This window comes from Sitodiplosis mosellana, unplaced genomic scaffold (assembly GCF_009176505.1).
Source record: "Sitodiplosis mosellana isolate CC-2019 unplaced genomic scaffold, AAFC_SMos_1.0 Smas_scaffold_6401, whole genome shotgun sequence".
Taxonomy (NCBI): Eukaryota; Metazoa; Arthropoda; class Insecta; order Diptera; family Cecidomyiidae; genus Sitodiplosis; species Sitodiplosis mosellana.
This window is the reverse complement of record NW_022601632.1, coordinates 1-15,976: the sequence shown is the minus strand read 5'-3', so window position 1 is coordinate 15,976 and position 15,976 is coordinate 1. Positions and strand designations below refer to the sequence as shown.

At 35.9% G+C, this 15,976-nt stretch overlaps 2 protein-coding genes and 1 long non-coding RNA gene across 6 annotated transcripts; 2 read left to right on the top strand and 1 right to left on the bottom strand.

Moving 5' to 3' along the window:
- The first annotated feature begins 11 nt into the window (after window positions 1-11).
- On the top strand, window positions 12-3,631 carry LOC129579676 (uncharacterized). 2 transcript variants are annotated; one of them, XM_055469841.1, is made up of 4 exons: window positions 12-134; window positions 1,287-1,785; window positions 1,935-2,132; window positions 2,219-3,631. In XM_055469841.1, the coding sequence occupies exons 2-4, from the start codon at window positions 1,314-1,316 to the stop codon at window positions 3,490-3,492; spliced, it is 1,944 nt and encodes a 647-aa protein (XP_055325816.1). In that variant the 5' UTR covers window positions 12-134; window positions 1,287-1,313; the 3' UTR covers window positions 3,493-3,631. The 2 variants fall into 2 exon arrangements, 1 of the variants encoding a protein (XP_055325816.1); XR_008689275.1 differs by lacking the exons at window positions 1,287-1,785; window positions 1,935-2,132; window positions 2,219-3,631 and adding an exon at window positions 299-1,196.
- A 6,249-nt stretch (window positions 3,632-9,880) lies between these two features.
- LOC129579675 (uncharacterized) lies at window positions 9,881-14,466 on the bottom strand. 3 transcript variants are annotated; one of them, XM_055469839.1, is made up of 8 exons: window positions 14,190-14,466; window positions 13,982-14,116; window positions 13,745-13,890; window positions 13,581-13,682; window positions 13,368-13,499; window positions 11,717-12,215; window positions 11,370-11,567; window positions 9,881-11,283 (listed from the first exon to the last, which is right to left on the bottom strand). In XM_055469839.1, the coding sequence occupies exons 6-8, from the start codon at window positions 12,186-12,188 to the stop codon at window positions 10,010-10,012; spliced, it is 1,944 nt and encodes a 647-aa protein (XP_055325814.1). In that variant the 5' UTR covers window positions 12,189-12,215; window positions 13,368-13,499; window positions 13,581-13,682; window positions 13,745-13,890; window positions 13,982-14,116; window positions 14,190-14,466; the 3' UTR covers window positions 9,881-10,009. The 3 variants fall into 3 exon arrangements, 2 of the variants coding, with proteins under 2 accessions (XP_055325814.1, XP_055325815.1); XM_055469840.1 differs by having other exon boundaries at window positions 13,985-14,116; XR_008689274.1 differs by lacking the exons at window positions 9,881-11,283; window positions 11,370-11,567; window positions 11,717-12,215 and adding an exon at window positions 12,300-13,203.
- A 460-nt stretch (window positions 14,467-14,926) lies between these two features.
- Window positions 14,927-15,975, top strand: LOC129579677 (uncharacterized). Its single transcript, XR_008689276.1, has 5 exons — window positions 14,927-15,241; window positions 15,315-15,449; window positions 15,541-15,686; window positions 15,749-15,850; window positions 15,932-15,975. It is a non-coding gene; the product is annotated as an uncharacterized LOC129579677 (long non-coding RNA).
- Window position 15,976: the final 1 nt, after the last annotated feature.

Genomic DNA, 15,976 nt, shown 5'->3' with positions numbered 1-15,976 from the left:
AGACATCCAAAACGGCTTGCAACTATTACCGAAAGACACGATCGACTAAAGAGAGTGGAAGACAAACGACTGTTTGCACTGGTTCTTTTTGCAATTGTTTTGCTGTGGAAATTGGATAGCTATCTTTGAATTCGGTAAGTGCATTCATCATGTGCAAAAAAACACAATTTTATGCAATACATTTTATTGATTTGCTTGTATTTGCATATTTTGGACTAGTTTGATTAGTTTGAAGAAGATATGTTTTGAGTAGACCTGCACGAATGTGAATGATTGATTGTTTTGTTTTGATTCATAGTTTTTTGCCGTGAGATTTTACTAATTGCAAATGGCAAAGGCTAAAATTGCGAAGCGTTCCAAGCTTATTCTGAAATCAGACAAAACATCGAAGCTGAAAAGTTTTTCCATTATACTTGAACGACTGGACCCAGCCAAAATAAAGCAATATGTGAGAGGAAACGATGACATCACACACAATCTTGACATTCATATTCATCGAAATGAAATGCGAATTCACAATGTTCGTTCTACGGCCATAGATAACAGTTTCAATGTACATTTGAAATTGTCTTCAGAAGGATTGGTTGTCGTTCAGGATATATCAATCAATGATATCGAAGACCGAAATCCACTTGAAGACAAGCCGACTCGTAATTTGAGACCCAAATCAAATAAGGCCAACATTATTGATGATAATAGTATTTCGAAAAAAAAAAACATGTTCAAAGCTAGTTAGGTCGCAATCTAAAACTATTTACAAAATGACAGAAGATGCATGGCGTTTATGTAAAAATAATCATAAACGAAATGGGTCTAAAATTTGTGTAAATGATATTGTAATGGCCAAATTAAAAGGATATCCGGCCTGGCCAGCCGTCGTCATAGAATTGATGAATAGTAGAGTAAAAGTAGAGTTTTTTGGAGCCGAACCGCACGAAAAAGTCGGCTTTGTGAGTTTAAATGAAATTACACGATTTAGTGAGTCTGAAGAAGTTATACGGCTCCTTTTAGGTCGCGAGTCGCGCGACACTCCTAAATTTAGAAAATCTGTTGAAGAAGCTGAATTGGTTTGTGGCATGCCACGATTTTTGAGCATAGTCTCGTAATCGATTCAGCTTTCTTAACTGATTCTTCAGTTGAAATAAAAATGTTAAAATTTCCAAATTCGGATTTAATGATGCAGATATCTGCTTCGAAACAAGATTTACTAAATTGTATTGAATAAAATTGTGTGAATTTCTATAGAAAACCATTAGTATAATTTTTCAAGTGATTTTGTTCTTTAGTTTTCCAGCGGTTTATGAATCGACAAAATGGTATCAAATGTTCGAGAACGCGCAAAGGAGCGCATGAAGATTTCGCGAAGAATTAATTCAATGATGAAAAGAGATTCACAATCGAATTTAATGACTAAAAAGCTAAGCAAAAAGCTATTCGCAGCAAATATAGAAAAACAACAATTACATAAAAATAATATAAGATCATGGGCGATTGAATACAATATTCAAAACAGGGCATTATCGGCACTTCTGAAAATTTTGATTACATTCGGTTCAAGAAACCTGCCAAGTGACAGCAGGTCTCTCCTTAGAACTCCACGCTCTATTCAAATTGAAAATACAGCTGGCGGACAATACTGGTACAACGGAATCGGAAATTGTTTGAGAAACGTTTTTGGAAAATTGAATTCGAATATAACTTTAGAATTGAATTTCAACGTCGATGGCCTACCGTTGTTTAAAAGTTCTCCAGTTACATTCTGGCCGATTTTGGCAAATATACATGGTTTGTTTAACCACTGAATTTTTTACTTGAATTGAAAAACGTTTTTTCAAAATTATTTTGACCACTTCGATCGGAAATGTTCGAGTCAAACCCACAACAATGTAACATTAACGTATTATTTCAAATATTCTCGTTTAAAAAATTTGAAGGAATGTCCGATGTCAAGCCTATGGTAATAGGTATCTGGAGTGGAATTGGGAAACCAAAGGATTTAACAGATTTCCTACAGCCTCTTGTGAGCGACATCGACACTGTAATTAGAAATGGTGTTATGATCAATGAGTATAGAATTGATATAGTCATTAGATGCTTCCTGTGCGACTCGCCAGCACGATCATTTATAAAAGGTTTTATTACTCTTTTAATTAATTACTCTTATGCAAACCTTTTGAGTTTTATATAAGATACTTAAAGTAACATTTCACTTGGGCAGGTATAGCATATTTCAACAGCAAATACGGATGTCAAAAATGTTATTGCATTGGCGTGTTTGATAAGAATGCACGGCGTATGCATTTTGCGGAATTCAACAAACCGAAACGCACGAATAATCAGTTCCTCAACAGATTCCAAAAAGAACACCACCGAGAAGAATCAATTCTCCAAGATTTGAAGAATCTGAATGGAGAACCACTGATTGATATGATCAAACAATTCCCGACGTCGGATCCACTTCATTTATTAGAAGAAGGCGTAATGAAAAAAGTGTTGAATATTTGGATGCATGGGAAAGATTCATATAAGAAGAAGTGGTCAAAAGAGATACAAGAAATCCTAAGTGCGCAGATTTCAATTTATAATAAAGAGCTTCCAAGTGATATAAACCGCAATGTTCGAACTTTGCAGTTCATAAAATACTGGAAGGCTACAGAATTTCGTACTGTGCTATTATATTATGGAATGGTCGCCTTTAAAGATTACTTAGGGGAGCAGGAATATATTCATTTTTTGAACTTGTGTCTCGCTGTCAGAATATATTCTTGTCGCAGTTATGTAAACAAATATAAAACAATTGCTCGTAAACTCTGTTTGGTATATTGTGAAAAATTTGGACAAATTTATGGAATCAATAATATTGTAAGCAATATCCATAATGTTATTCACATATGTGATGATGTAGACCAATTTGGTCCTTTAACAGAAATAAGTACATATCCATTTGAAAATTTCTTACGAGAAATTAAGATGCGCGTAAAACCATCAAATACAAACATTGAACAAATCAGTAGAAGGCTTGTCGAAATGTCTTTGGACATATCAGAAAATAAGAAAATCGATATGAATGCGAGACAACGGGAAAAGAGTTCCTGGACTCCTGAATTAAAATATCAATTTAATTCTTCAAATCAATCGACTTTCAAATTTATTAGAATAACACCAAATGTATTTTTTTCTGTAAAGAAAATAGGCGATAGATGGTTTTTGACCAAAAGTGGTGATATAGTAGAAATGAAATACGCAATTAGAAGCAAAAATTCATATTTTATTATAGGAGAACCAATTAAACGCAAATATGATTTTTTCATGGAACCATATTCTTCACATAAAACAGATATTTTTCTATGTGATACGGAAAAAAATAACGAAAGAATGTATCACTATGGTGAAATCAAATCCAAATTAGTATGTCTCACTTACAAGGATCAATTTGTTTTCATCCCATTGATTCATTCGATAGATGAATGTTCAGAATTTTTATCAAAATAGTATTTAATTATTTATTAAAAAATTATTGTTCTACCAACCGAGAAATATTTTTAGAGTATTTTTTATTCGGATTAATATGTGAAATTTACTAATAATCGTACTATATACTGTGCATAAATTTTGGTAAAAAATTCCACAATTTGAGATCTTTTGCATCAATTTTATGCGATATTTGTGCATATACTAAAATGCACGAATTACCATTTCATTTGGTTCAGTGGGATACCAACAGTATAATCTTTGGAAACATCACCCTTAGCATCATTCATAAATGGAATAGAAAATGCACATAGGGAGCAAATGAGCGATTGAAAGAGAGAAAATATAACCAATTTATGACTTTAAATGCGAAATTTCCGCCTTTCGTAATGAACACCACGCCCACTAATTCCATTTCGAATCCTTCCGGATTTTCATTTCGAGCATTGCCGCTTGTCGCTTTTTACCTTTGTGCCGTATTTGTCTCCCGAACATGATGTATTTTACGTACAAAAGCGGGGCCGGGGTGGAAAAAAAGCGTCGAATGCTGAGGAGAATATTGTGTATGTGCTGCAGAATGATGGCAAATTTATTATTGCCATTCGGGAAAACTGAACGCGCCAATATAAAGTCACGATGCTTGAAAATATCGAACATTCCCGAATGGGATAACATTCGTAAAAAAACGTGATGCAAATGCGTTGATATCCGCTCACAATGAGCTATTTGATGAGCTATCACATTAATGCATACCGAATACCGACATAATCAACTCAAACGCTTTTCTGCTTTTCTTCGTTTTGTATGTTTGTGTTTGTGTGTTCAATTCGACCCAGAGATTTGTCATGTTCATTGTAGTCGCTTAATAAAGGTGACAGCATACGCGTAATTTATCACAAATTTGGTCATATACATTGAATTGCGAGCTTATTATGCGTTATCATTTGCTGCTATTATGGAATTTGTCCCTTTTTTTCTCTCGTCGTTGTCGTCGTTGTCATCGTTCTGATTATGCAGTGCCGTTTCTCGTTTTAACAACTCCGCTTATAATAATTCCATCAAAAGATTTATCACTGAGACCATTTTCCGCTTGAAGTTGTGTCCCTCTCTCTGTCTCTTGCTTTCTCACTCACTCGCCCGTTCTTTGTGTTCACGTTTAGTTATTCAAATTGAAATGTGACACAGAGTGAGCAGCAGCAACATCGTCGTCGTCGTCATCGTCATCGTCAGTAGCATGAGCATCACTGGCAGCACGTCGTCAGCACGAAAGATAACGAGGTAAAAGAAGCATAGTAGTTGCTGTTGCTATTTTTTTTTCTACTTCTTCGCTGTTGTGCTCTCTTTGGGCACACATTAACCGAGAGAGATTTAAGTGGATAAACAGACAACATTTGTATGGATTTAGCCGATTGTGCGGATGTGTGTTATATGTGGATGCGCATAGAATAATGCGAAAACGTTTCATAGATTTCATTCTTCTTTTGTTGCTTTCTGACAGACGACTTTTCATTAGAACAGCAGTGAGAAAAAAAATGACACAACAACATGAATGAAGAGAGAAAAAAAAAGCTGAGCATCAACAACGATGATAACGAATAAAACACAACGGCCGATGTGCAACTATTAAAGATCGAAAAAGAATGTTTGCACATTATTTGTTGAGTTTTGTTTTTATGATGCCAGCGAGAGTTTGTGATTGCCGGCACAGGCACAGACACTGTGCCATCGGACTCTGACCATTTTTCAAGGAGCAAACAATACGCGTCCTCTTTAATATGCAGATAACATTCGTTATAACAAACAAGAGACACGCTGTAGAAAAACAAACAGAGGAACAACAACGACAAAAAAAGTCGCACACACCATTAGCGGTTAACACGACGAGAAAAGACGTGAATGGGCCTGACTCGGCTTTGCCATGACTCTGGCATACATGCCAGCGATAATAATAACAACAACAACAGACGCATAAGAAAAGAAATCTGAAAGCATCATCAGCATCACGGCTGTTTCTGTCGCTGCTGTCGTCGTCGTCGTCGACGACGATCGAATGAATAAGTGAGACAGAACACGATGCAAAACAAACTAAATCAAAGGTTCATTAGAAGAATTATTCATGCCAATGATGTTGGTTACGGTAGCGTTTATGTAGATTTTTCCATATTTGGTGTATATTTTCTATGTTTGTTACAGCGAGAAGAAGGAGCGAACATTTTCTGCTGGATTTACCAAAAAGTTAACAAATTCATCACGTCAACGAGCATTCAACGGTTGAATTTCCGACCACAACGTGAACACAGAACGGTAGCACACGGAGTGAGGAAGCGAGCGAGCGACGTGAGCAATTCACAACAAAGAATGGAATTTTCGGAGGGTTAAAAGGGAAGTAAGCGGAATATAGAGAGAGAAAAACATGCATTTTCGGTTGTTTCCATTTGTTTTTAAATAAAATTTTCGTGTTATTTCATTTTGTGCGAAAAGAGTGGTCTTTCCGTGGTTTGAAATTTTGTAAACACACTGACGCTACATGTTGCCAACAACAATGCGATTGGTACAACTTGGCGTTGTAAGCTCATCCATTTGACGAACATCGTCGTTGTCGTGTTGCGTTCAAACTCTCTGTTCAAACTGTTTGCCTATGTGTGTGAGTGTGTACAAGTGTCTAATTATCGATAGCAATTACTTAATACCGGATGATTTCACTCACAAACGATTTTCCATTTTGCGTTCAGCGTGCGTGCGCGCTCACCAAACATTTTTACCGCTTCATTGAGTTGTGCGATTCTTCGTTCGATTTCGATTTTGATATCGAAATAATATATTTCAAACGAACGTTTCTTATTTGATATGAAAATGTGAATCGAAATGGTCTGGTTTTGTGATGTGGTCAATGCTTCTGGTTTGGAGATAAAAAGCACCAGCCCCTACCATGTTCGATTTTGTTGTTGGATTTGCGCATCAGAATGATTCAATTGATATGATTGTTACCATGGTTGTATATGCTGTTGAAACGCAATATGATTCCCAGTAATCTCATAATACATTACAATTCCAACGAAGCGGCAATTCAATGCGCATTTGGAATTCTTTTGGTCATACAATCATCGCATTTGATACAATAAAAGACTTTTAATCACTCATCACAAACATTTTCCACAAAAGCCCAATTGAATCATTATTGACCTCAAAATATGTATAGATGGGCTCGTTTTGACTGGCCAAAGCCCTCTCTCTATCTCTCTCTCTCATCAGTCAATGGATTCTTTGGAAAATTTTGAACAGTAATCACCCACATAAGTAAATCAAGAGCAATGAGAGACGAGCTAGAGAGAGGGCTTTGGCCAGTCAAAACGAGCCCATCTATACATATTTTGAGGTCAATAATGATTCAATTGGGCTTTTGTGGAAAATGTTTGTGATGAGTGATTAAAAGTCTTTTATTGTATCAAATGCGATGATTGTATGACCAAAAGAATTCCAAATGCGCATTGAATTGCCGCTTCGTTGGAATTGTAATGTATTATGAGATTACTGGGAATCATATTGCGTTTCAACAGCATATACAACCATGGTAACAATCATATCAATTGAATCATTCTGATGCGCAAATCCAACAACAAAATCGAACATGGTAGGGGCTGGTGCTTTTTATCTCCAAACCAGAAGCATTGACCACATCACAAAACCAGACCATTTCGATTCACATTTTCATATCAAATAAGAAACGTTCGTTTGAAATATATTATTTCGATATCAAAATCGAAATCGAACGAAGAATCGCACAACTCAATGAAGCGGTAAAAATGTTTGGTGAGCGCGCACGCACGCTGAACGCAAAATGGAAAATCGTTTGTGAGTGAAATCATCCGGTATTAAGTAATTGCTATCGATAATTAGACACTTGTACACACTCACACACATAGGCAAACAGTTTGAACAGAGAGTTTGAACGCAACACGACAACGACGATGTTCGTCAAATGGATGAGCTTACAACGCCAAGTTGTACCAATCGCATTGTTGTTGGCAACATGTAGCGTCAGTGTGTTTACAAAATTTCAAACCACGGAAAGACCACTCTTTTCGCACAAAATGAAATAACACGAAAATTTTATTTAAAAACAAATGGAAACAACCGAAAATGCATGTTTTTCTCTCTCTATATTCCGCTTACTTCCCTTTTAACCCTCCGAAAATTCCATTCTTTGTTGTGAATTGCTCACGTCGCTCGCTCGCTTCCTCACTCCGTGTGCTACCGTTCTGTGTTCACGTTGTGGTCGGAAATTCAACCGTTGAATGCTCGTTGACGTGATGAATTTGTTAACTTTTTGGTAAATCCAGCAGAAAATGTTCGCTCCTTCTTCTCGCTGTAACAAACATAGAAAATATACACCAAATATGGAAAAATCTACATAAACGCTACCGTAACCAACATCATTGGCATGAATAATTCTTCTAATGAACCTTTGATTTAGTTTGTTTTGCATCGTGTTCTGTCTCACTTATTCATTCGATCGTCGTCGACGACGACGACGACAGCAGCGACAGAAACAGCCGTGATGCTGATGATGCTTTCAGATTTCTTTTCTTATGCGTCTGTTGTTGTTGTTATTATTATCGCTGGCATGTATGCCAGAGTCATGGCAAAGCCGAGTCAGGCCCATTCACGTCTTTTCTCGTCGTGTTAACCGCTAATGGTGTGTGCGACTTTTTTTGTCGTTGTTGTTCCTCTGTTTGTTTTTCTACAGCGTGTCTCTTGTTTGTTATAACGAATGTTATCTGCATATTAAAGAGGACGCGTATTGTTTGCTCCTTGAAAAATGGTCAGAGTCCGATGGCACAGTGTCTGTGCCTGTGCCGGCAATCACAAACTCTCGCTGGCATCATAAAAACAAAACTCAACAAATAATGTGCAAACATTCTTTTTCGATCTTTAATAGTTGCACATCGGCCGTTGTGTTTTATTCGTTATCATCGTTGTTGATGCTCAGCTTTTTTTTTCTCTCTTCATTCATGTTGTTGTGTCATTTTTTTTCTCACTGCTGTTCTAATGAAAAGTCGTCTGTCAGAAAGCAACAAAAGAAGAATGAAATCTATGAAACGTTTTCGCATTATTCTATGCGCATCCACATATAACACACATCCGCACAATCGGCTAAATCCATACAAATGTTGTCTGTTTATCCACTTAAATCTCTCTCGGTTAATGTGTGCCCAAAGAGAGCACAACAGCGAAGAAGTAGAAAAAAAAATAGCAACAGCAACTACTATGCTTCTTTTACCTCGTTATCTTTCGTGCTGACGACGTGCTGCCAGTGATGCTCATGCTACTGACGATGACGATGACGACGACGACGATGTTGCTGCTGCTCACTCTGTGTCACATTTCAATTTGAATAACTAAACGTGAACACAAAGAACGGGCGAGTGAGTGAGAAAGCAAGAGACAGAGAGAGGGACACAACTTCAAGCGGAAAATGGTCTCAGTGATAAATCTTTTGATGGAATTATTATAAGCGGAGTTGTTAAAACGAGAAACGGCACTGCATAATCAGAACGATGACAACGACGACAACGACGAGAGAAAAAAAGGGACAAATTCCATAATAGCAGCAAATGATAACGCATAATAAGCTCGCAATTCAATGTATATGACCAAATTTGTGATAAATTACGCGTATGCTGTCACCTTTATTAAGCGACTACAATGAACATGACAAATCTCTGGGTCGAATTGAACACACAAACACAAACATACAAAACGAAGAAAAGCAGAAAAGCGTTTGAGTTGATTATGTCGGTATTCGGTATGCATTAATGTGATAGCTCATCAAATAGCTCATTGTGAGCGGATATCAACGCATTTGCATCACGTTTTTTTACGAATGTTATCCCATTCGGGAATGTTCGATATTTTCAAGCATCGTGACTTTATATTGGCGCGTTCAGTTTTCCCGAATGGCAATAATAAATTTGCCATCATTCTGCAGCACATACACAATATTCTCCTCAGCATTCGACGCTTTTTTTCCACCCCGGCCCCGCTTTTGTACGTAAAATACATCATGTTCGGGAGACAAATACGGCACAAAGGTAAAAAGCGACAAGCGGCAATGCTCGAAATGAAAATCCGGAAGGATTCGAAATGGAATTAGTGGGCGTGGTGTTCATTACGAAAGGCGGAAATTTCGCATTTAAAGTCATAAATTGGTTATATTTTCTCTCTTTCAATCGCTCATTTGCTCCCTATGTGCATTTTCTATTCCATTTATGAATGATGCTAAGGGTGATGTTTCCAAAGATTATACTGTTGGTATCCCACTGAACCAAATGAAATGGTAATTCGTGCATTTTAGTATATGCACAAATATCGCATAAAATTGATGCAAAAGATCTCAAATTGTGGAATTTTTTACCAAAATTTATGCACAGTATATAGTACGATTATTAGTAAATTTCACATATTAATCCGAATAAAAAATACTCTAAAAATATTTCTCGGTTGGTAGAACAATAATTTTTTAATAAATAATTAAATACTATTTTGATAAAAATTCTGAACATTCATCTATCGAATGAATCAATGGGATGAAAACAAATTGATCCTTGTAAGTGAGACATACTAATTTGGATTTGATTTCACCATAGTGATACATTCTTTCGTTATTTTTTTCCGTATCACATAGAAAAATATCTGTTTTATGTGAAGAATATGGTTCCATGAAAAAATCATATTTGCGTTTAATTGGTTCTCCTATAATAAAATATGAATTTTTGCTTCTAATTGCGTATTTCATTTCTACTATATCACCACTTTTGGTCAAAAACCATCTATCGCCTATTTTCTTTACAGAAAAAAATACATTTGGTGTTATTCTAATAAATTTGAAAGTCGATTGATTTGAAGAATTAAATTGATATTTTAATTCAGGAGTCCAGGAACTCTTTTCCCGTTGTCTCGCATTCATATCGATTTTCTTATTTTCTGATATGTCCAAAGACATTTCGACAAGCCTTCTACTGATTTGTTCAATGTTTGTATTTGATGGTTTTACGCGCATCTTAATTTCTCGTAAGAAATTTTCAAATGGATATGTACTTATTTCTGTTAAAGGACCAAATTGGTCTACATCATCACATATGTGAATAACATTATGGATATTGCTTACAATATTATTGATTCCATAAATTTGTCCAAATTTTTCACAATATACCAAACAGAGTTTACGAGCAATTGTTTTATATTTGTTTACATAACTGCGACAAGAATATATTCTGACAGCGAGACACAAGTTCAAAAAATGAATATATTCCTGCTCCCCTAAGTAATCTTTAAAGGCGACCATTCCATAATATAATAGCACAGTACGAAATTCTGTAGCCTTCCAGTATTTTATGAACTGCAAAGTTCGAACATTGCGGTTTATATCACTTGGAAGCTCTTTATTATAAATTGAAATCTGCGCACTTAGGATTTCTTGTATCTCTTTTGACCACTTCTTCTTATATGAATCTTTCCCATGCATCCAAATATTCAACACTTTTTTCATTACGCCTTCTTCTAATAAATGAAGTGGATCCGACGTCGGGAATTGTTTGATCATATCAATCAGTGGTTCTCCATTCAGATTCTTCAAATCTTGGAGAATTGATTCTTCTCGGTGGTGTTCTTTTTGGAATCTGTTGAGGAACTGATTATTCGTGCGTTTCGGTTTGTTGAATTCCGCAAAATGCATACGCCGTGCATTCTTATCAAACACGCCAATGCAATAACATTTTTGACATCCGTATTTGCTGTTGAAATATGCTATACCTGCCCAAGTGAAATGTTACTTTAAGTATCTTATATAAAACTCAAAAGGTTTGCATAAGAGTAATTAATTAAAAGAGTAATAAAACCTTTTATAAATGATCGTGCTGGCGAGTCGCACAGGAAGCATCTAATGACTATATCAATTCTATACTCATTGATCATAACACCATTTCTAATTACAGTGTCGATGTCGCTCACAAGAGGCTGTAGGAAATCTGTTAAATCCTTTGGTTTCCCAATTCCACTCCAGATACCTATTACCATAGGCTTGACATCGGACATTCCTTCAAATTTTTTAAACGAGAATATTTGAAATAATACGTTAATGTTACATTGTTGTGGGTTTGACTCGAACATTTCCGATCGAAGTGGTCAAAATAATTTTGAAAAAACGTTTTTCAATTCAAGTAAAAAATTCAGTGGTTAAACAAACCATGTATATTTGCCAAAATCGGCCAGAATGTAACTGGAGAACTTTTAAACAACGGTAGGCCATCGACGTTGAAATTCAATTCTAAAGTTATATTCGAATTCAATTTTCCAAAAACGTTTCTCAAACAATTTCCGATTCCGTTGTACCAGTATTGTCCGCCAGCTGTATTTTCAATTTGAATAGAGCGTGGAGTTCTAAGGAGAGACCTGCTGTCACTTGGCAGGTTTCTTGAACCGAATGTAATCAAAATTTTCAGAAGTGCCGATAATGCCCTGTTTTGAATATTGTATTCAATCGCCCATGATCTTATATTATTTTTATGTAATTGTTGTTTTTCTATATTTGCTGCGAATAGCTTTTTGCTTAGCTTTTTAGTCATTAAATTCGATTGTGAATCTCTTTTCATCATTGAATTAATTCTTCGCGAAATCTTCATGCGCTCCTTTGCGCGTTCTCGAACATTTGATACCATTTTGTCGATTCATAAACCGCTGGAAAACTAAAGAACAAAATCACTTGAAAAATTATACTAATGGTTTTCTATAGAAATTCACACAATTTTATTCAATACAATTTAGTAAATCTTGTTTCGAAGCAGATATCTGCATCATTAAATCCGAATTTGGAAATTTTAACATTTTTATTTCAACTGAAGAATCAGTTAAGAAAGCTGAATCGATTACGAGACTATGCTCAAAAATCGTGGCATGCCACAAACCAATTCAGCTTCTTCAACAGATTTTCTAAATTTAGGAGTGTCGCGCGACTCGCGACCTAAAAGGAGCCGTATAACTTCTTCAGACTCACTAAATCGTGTAATTTCATTTAAACTCACAAAGCCGACTTTTTCGTGCGGTTCGGCTCCAAAAAACTCTACTTTTACTCTACTATTCATCAATTCTATGACGACGGCTGGCCAGGCCGGATATCCTTTTAATTTGGCCATTACAATATCATTTACACAAATTTTAGACCCATTTCGTTTATGATTATTTTTACATAAACGCCATGCATCTTCTGTCATTTTGTAAATAGTTTTAGATTGCGACCTAACTAGCTTTGAACATGTTTTTTTTTTTCGAAATACTATTATCATCAATAATGTTGGCCTTATTTGATTTGGGTCTCAAATTACGAGTCGGCTTGTCTTCAAGTGGATTTCGGTCTTCGATATCATTGATTGATATATCCTGAACGACAACCAATCCTTCTGAAGACAATTTCAAATGTACATTGAAACTGTTATCTATGGCCGTAGAACGAACATTGTGAATTCGCATTTCATTTCGATGAATATGAATGTCAAGATTGTGTGTGATGTCATCGTTTCCTCTCACATATTGCTTTATTTTGGCTGGGTCCAGTCGTTCAAGTATAATGGAAAAACTTTTCAGCTTCGATGTTTTGTCTGATTTCAGAATAAGCTTGGAACGCTTCGCAATTTTAGCCTTTGCCATTTGCAATTAGTAAAATCTCACGGCAAAAAACTATGAATCAAAACAAAACAATCAATCATTCACATTCGTGCAGGTCTACTCAAAACATATCTTCTTCAAACTAATCAAACTAGTCCAAAATATGCAAATACAAGCAAATCAATAAAATGTATTGCATAAAATTGTGTTTTTTTGCACATGATGAATGCACTTACCGAATTCAAAGATAGCTATCCAATTTCCACAGCAAAACAATTGCAAAAAGAACCAGTGCAAACAGTCGTTTGTCTTCCACTCTCTTTAGTCGATCGTGTCTTTCGGTAATAGTTGCAAGCCGTTTTGGATGTCTGTTTGAAGAGAACAATTTAAAATCACCCGTTGCATATCAGAACATTCGAGAAAAACAAACAAACAAACATTTAACCTACACACAAATGAGCTATCACGATGATCACCAGGCACACAGTTCACACAGTGGTTGCAAAAGAATCCAGATACCAACAAGTCTGTCGTTCCTCGAAGCTTGATTGCTAATTATAAATCGAATGAAAAAAATTAAATATCATTCATTGAGAAATTAAACTATTTTTACCTCTCTTCTGCTCTCTTCTGCTCTCTTCTTCAAACAAATGCTGTTTCAACCGATCTCCAAACGGTTTACTCAGTTATCACATTCACAAGACGCTGCGAATAGTTTTCGTCTAGTGTTTTGTGTTTGTGTTGACCATTTAAAACCGTCTATACAAAAAGAAAAACCATTGATAATCAATTGCTCATTTTTTTGCCAATTCGACCAAAATTGCTTTTCAATTCAAAAGTGTTAGCGTACCACCTCCTTGCAAACGAAGCCAGCGATTTCCAGCGAGCATGAACACTGTATGCACTGATTTCAAGGTCACCTTATCCAACGTACAAATATTGTTCCGATGCTAATTTTTAATCAACACGTATGCATGCTTGAGTTCTGCTCACAAATCAAACGGAAAATAAATTAATTTCATTTAATCCCATTCGTTGAAAAAAAAAGATGTTTTCACCTATTTTCTTGTAAGAAAATCGATAGCAAATGACCTTTTGCGAAGAGAGTTTGATAGCACCGGCAAACTATTAGCGGCTTCTTCTTTTTCCGAATTTTTTTCGTTCGTATTACGAAAAAATAGGAACAACGAAGAAAATATAAAAAACAAAACAAACAACCGAACAAATTTTGCTGTTGGGAATATTTTAAAAATCGATTGGTGATTATTTAAATGATCAAAGAAAGTCAATCTTCACTGGAAATGAGTCGTCCGAAATAGTAATTAGCTCTCATTACTGATTCACTGCAATGAGTGGTTTATGCGAAGAATAAGAGCCAACCGATTTACATACACATTAAAACAAATCACAGCTGTAAGCTGTGCGCTTATCGTCTCATTGTATCCGATTCAACACAATGAAGTTAGTAGCTCGTATCAGTCACACGTAAAAGAGAGAGAGAGAGTTCTCTCCCTCGCCCTCGTTTACATGTAATTCAATACTAGCTGCTTGCTTCATTGTGTTGAAGCAAATCCAACGACGCGCGTCATTTCACAGTCGCAGCATCGCGCAGTTGTTGCCGCATTTCAACTACATCTACAGATGTGTATAAGATGACAGTGTTGCGCCTGCGCCTTAGTTGGCGTCGGTCAATACCAAGAAGCAAGCAGGTTGTATTAGAGAGAGAGCTCTCTCTTTTTACAATGCTACAGCTTACGGCTGTGATTTGTTTTAGTGTGTATGTACATCGATGGCTCTTATTCTTCACATAAACCACTCATTTCAGTGAATCAGTAATGAGAGCTAATTACTATTTCGGACGACTCATTTCCAGTGAAGATTGACTTTCTTTGATCATTTAAATAATCACCAATCGATTTTTAAAATATTCCCAACAGCAAAATTTGTTCGGTTGTTTGTTTTGTTTTTTATATTTTCTTCGTTGTTCCTATTTTTTCGTAATACGAACGAAAAAAATTCGGAAAAAGAAGAAGCCGCTAATAGTTTGCCGGTGCTATCAAACTCTCTTCGCAAAAGGTCATTTGCTATCGATTTTCTTACAAGAAAATAGGTGAAAACATCTTTTTTTTTCAACGAATGGGATTAAATGAAATTAATTTATTTTCCGTTTGATTTGTGAGCAGAACTCAAGCATGCATACGTGTTGATTAAAAATTAGCATCGGAACAATATTTGTACGTTGGATAAGGTGACCTTGAAATCAGTGCATACAGTGTTCATGCTCGCTGGAAATCGCTGGCTTCGTTTGCAAGGAGGTGGTACGCTAACACTTTTGAATTGAAAAGCAATTTTGGTCGAATTGGCAAAAAAATGAGCAATTGATTATCAATGGTTTTTCTTTTTGTATAGACGGTTTTAAATGGTCAACACAAACACAAAACACTAGACGAAAACTATTCGCAGCGTCTTGTGAATGTGATAACTGAGTAAACCGTTTGGAGATCGGTTGAAACAGCATTTGTTTGAAGAAGAGAGCAGAAGAGAGCAGAAGAGAGGTAAAAATAGTTTAATTTCTCAATGAATGATATTTAATTTTTTTCATTCGATTTATAATTAGCAATCAAGCTTCGAGGAACGACAGACTTGTTGGTATCTGGATTCTTTTGCAACCACTGTGTGAACTGTGTGCCTGGTGATCATCGTGATAGCTCATTTGTGTGTAGGTTAAATGTTTGTTTGTTTGTTTTTCTCGAATGTTCTGATATGCAACGGGTGATTTTAAATTGTTCTCTTCAAACAGACATCCAAAACGGCTTGCAACTATTACCGAAAGACACGATCGACT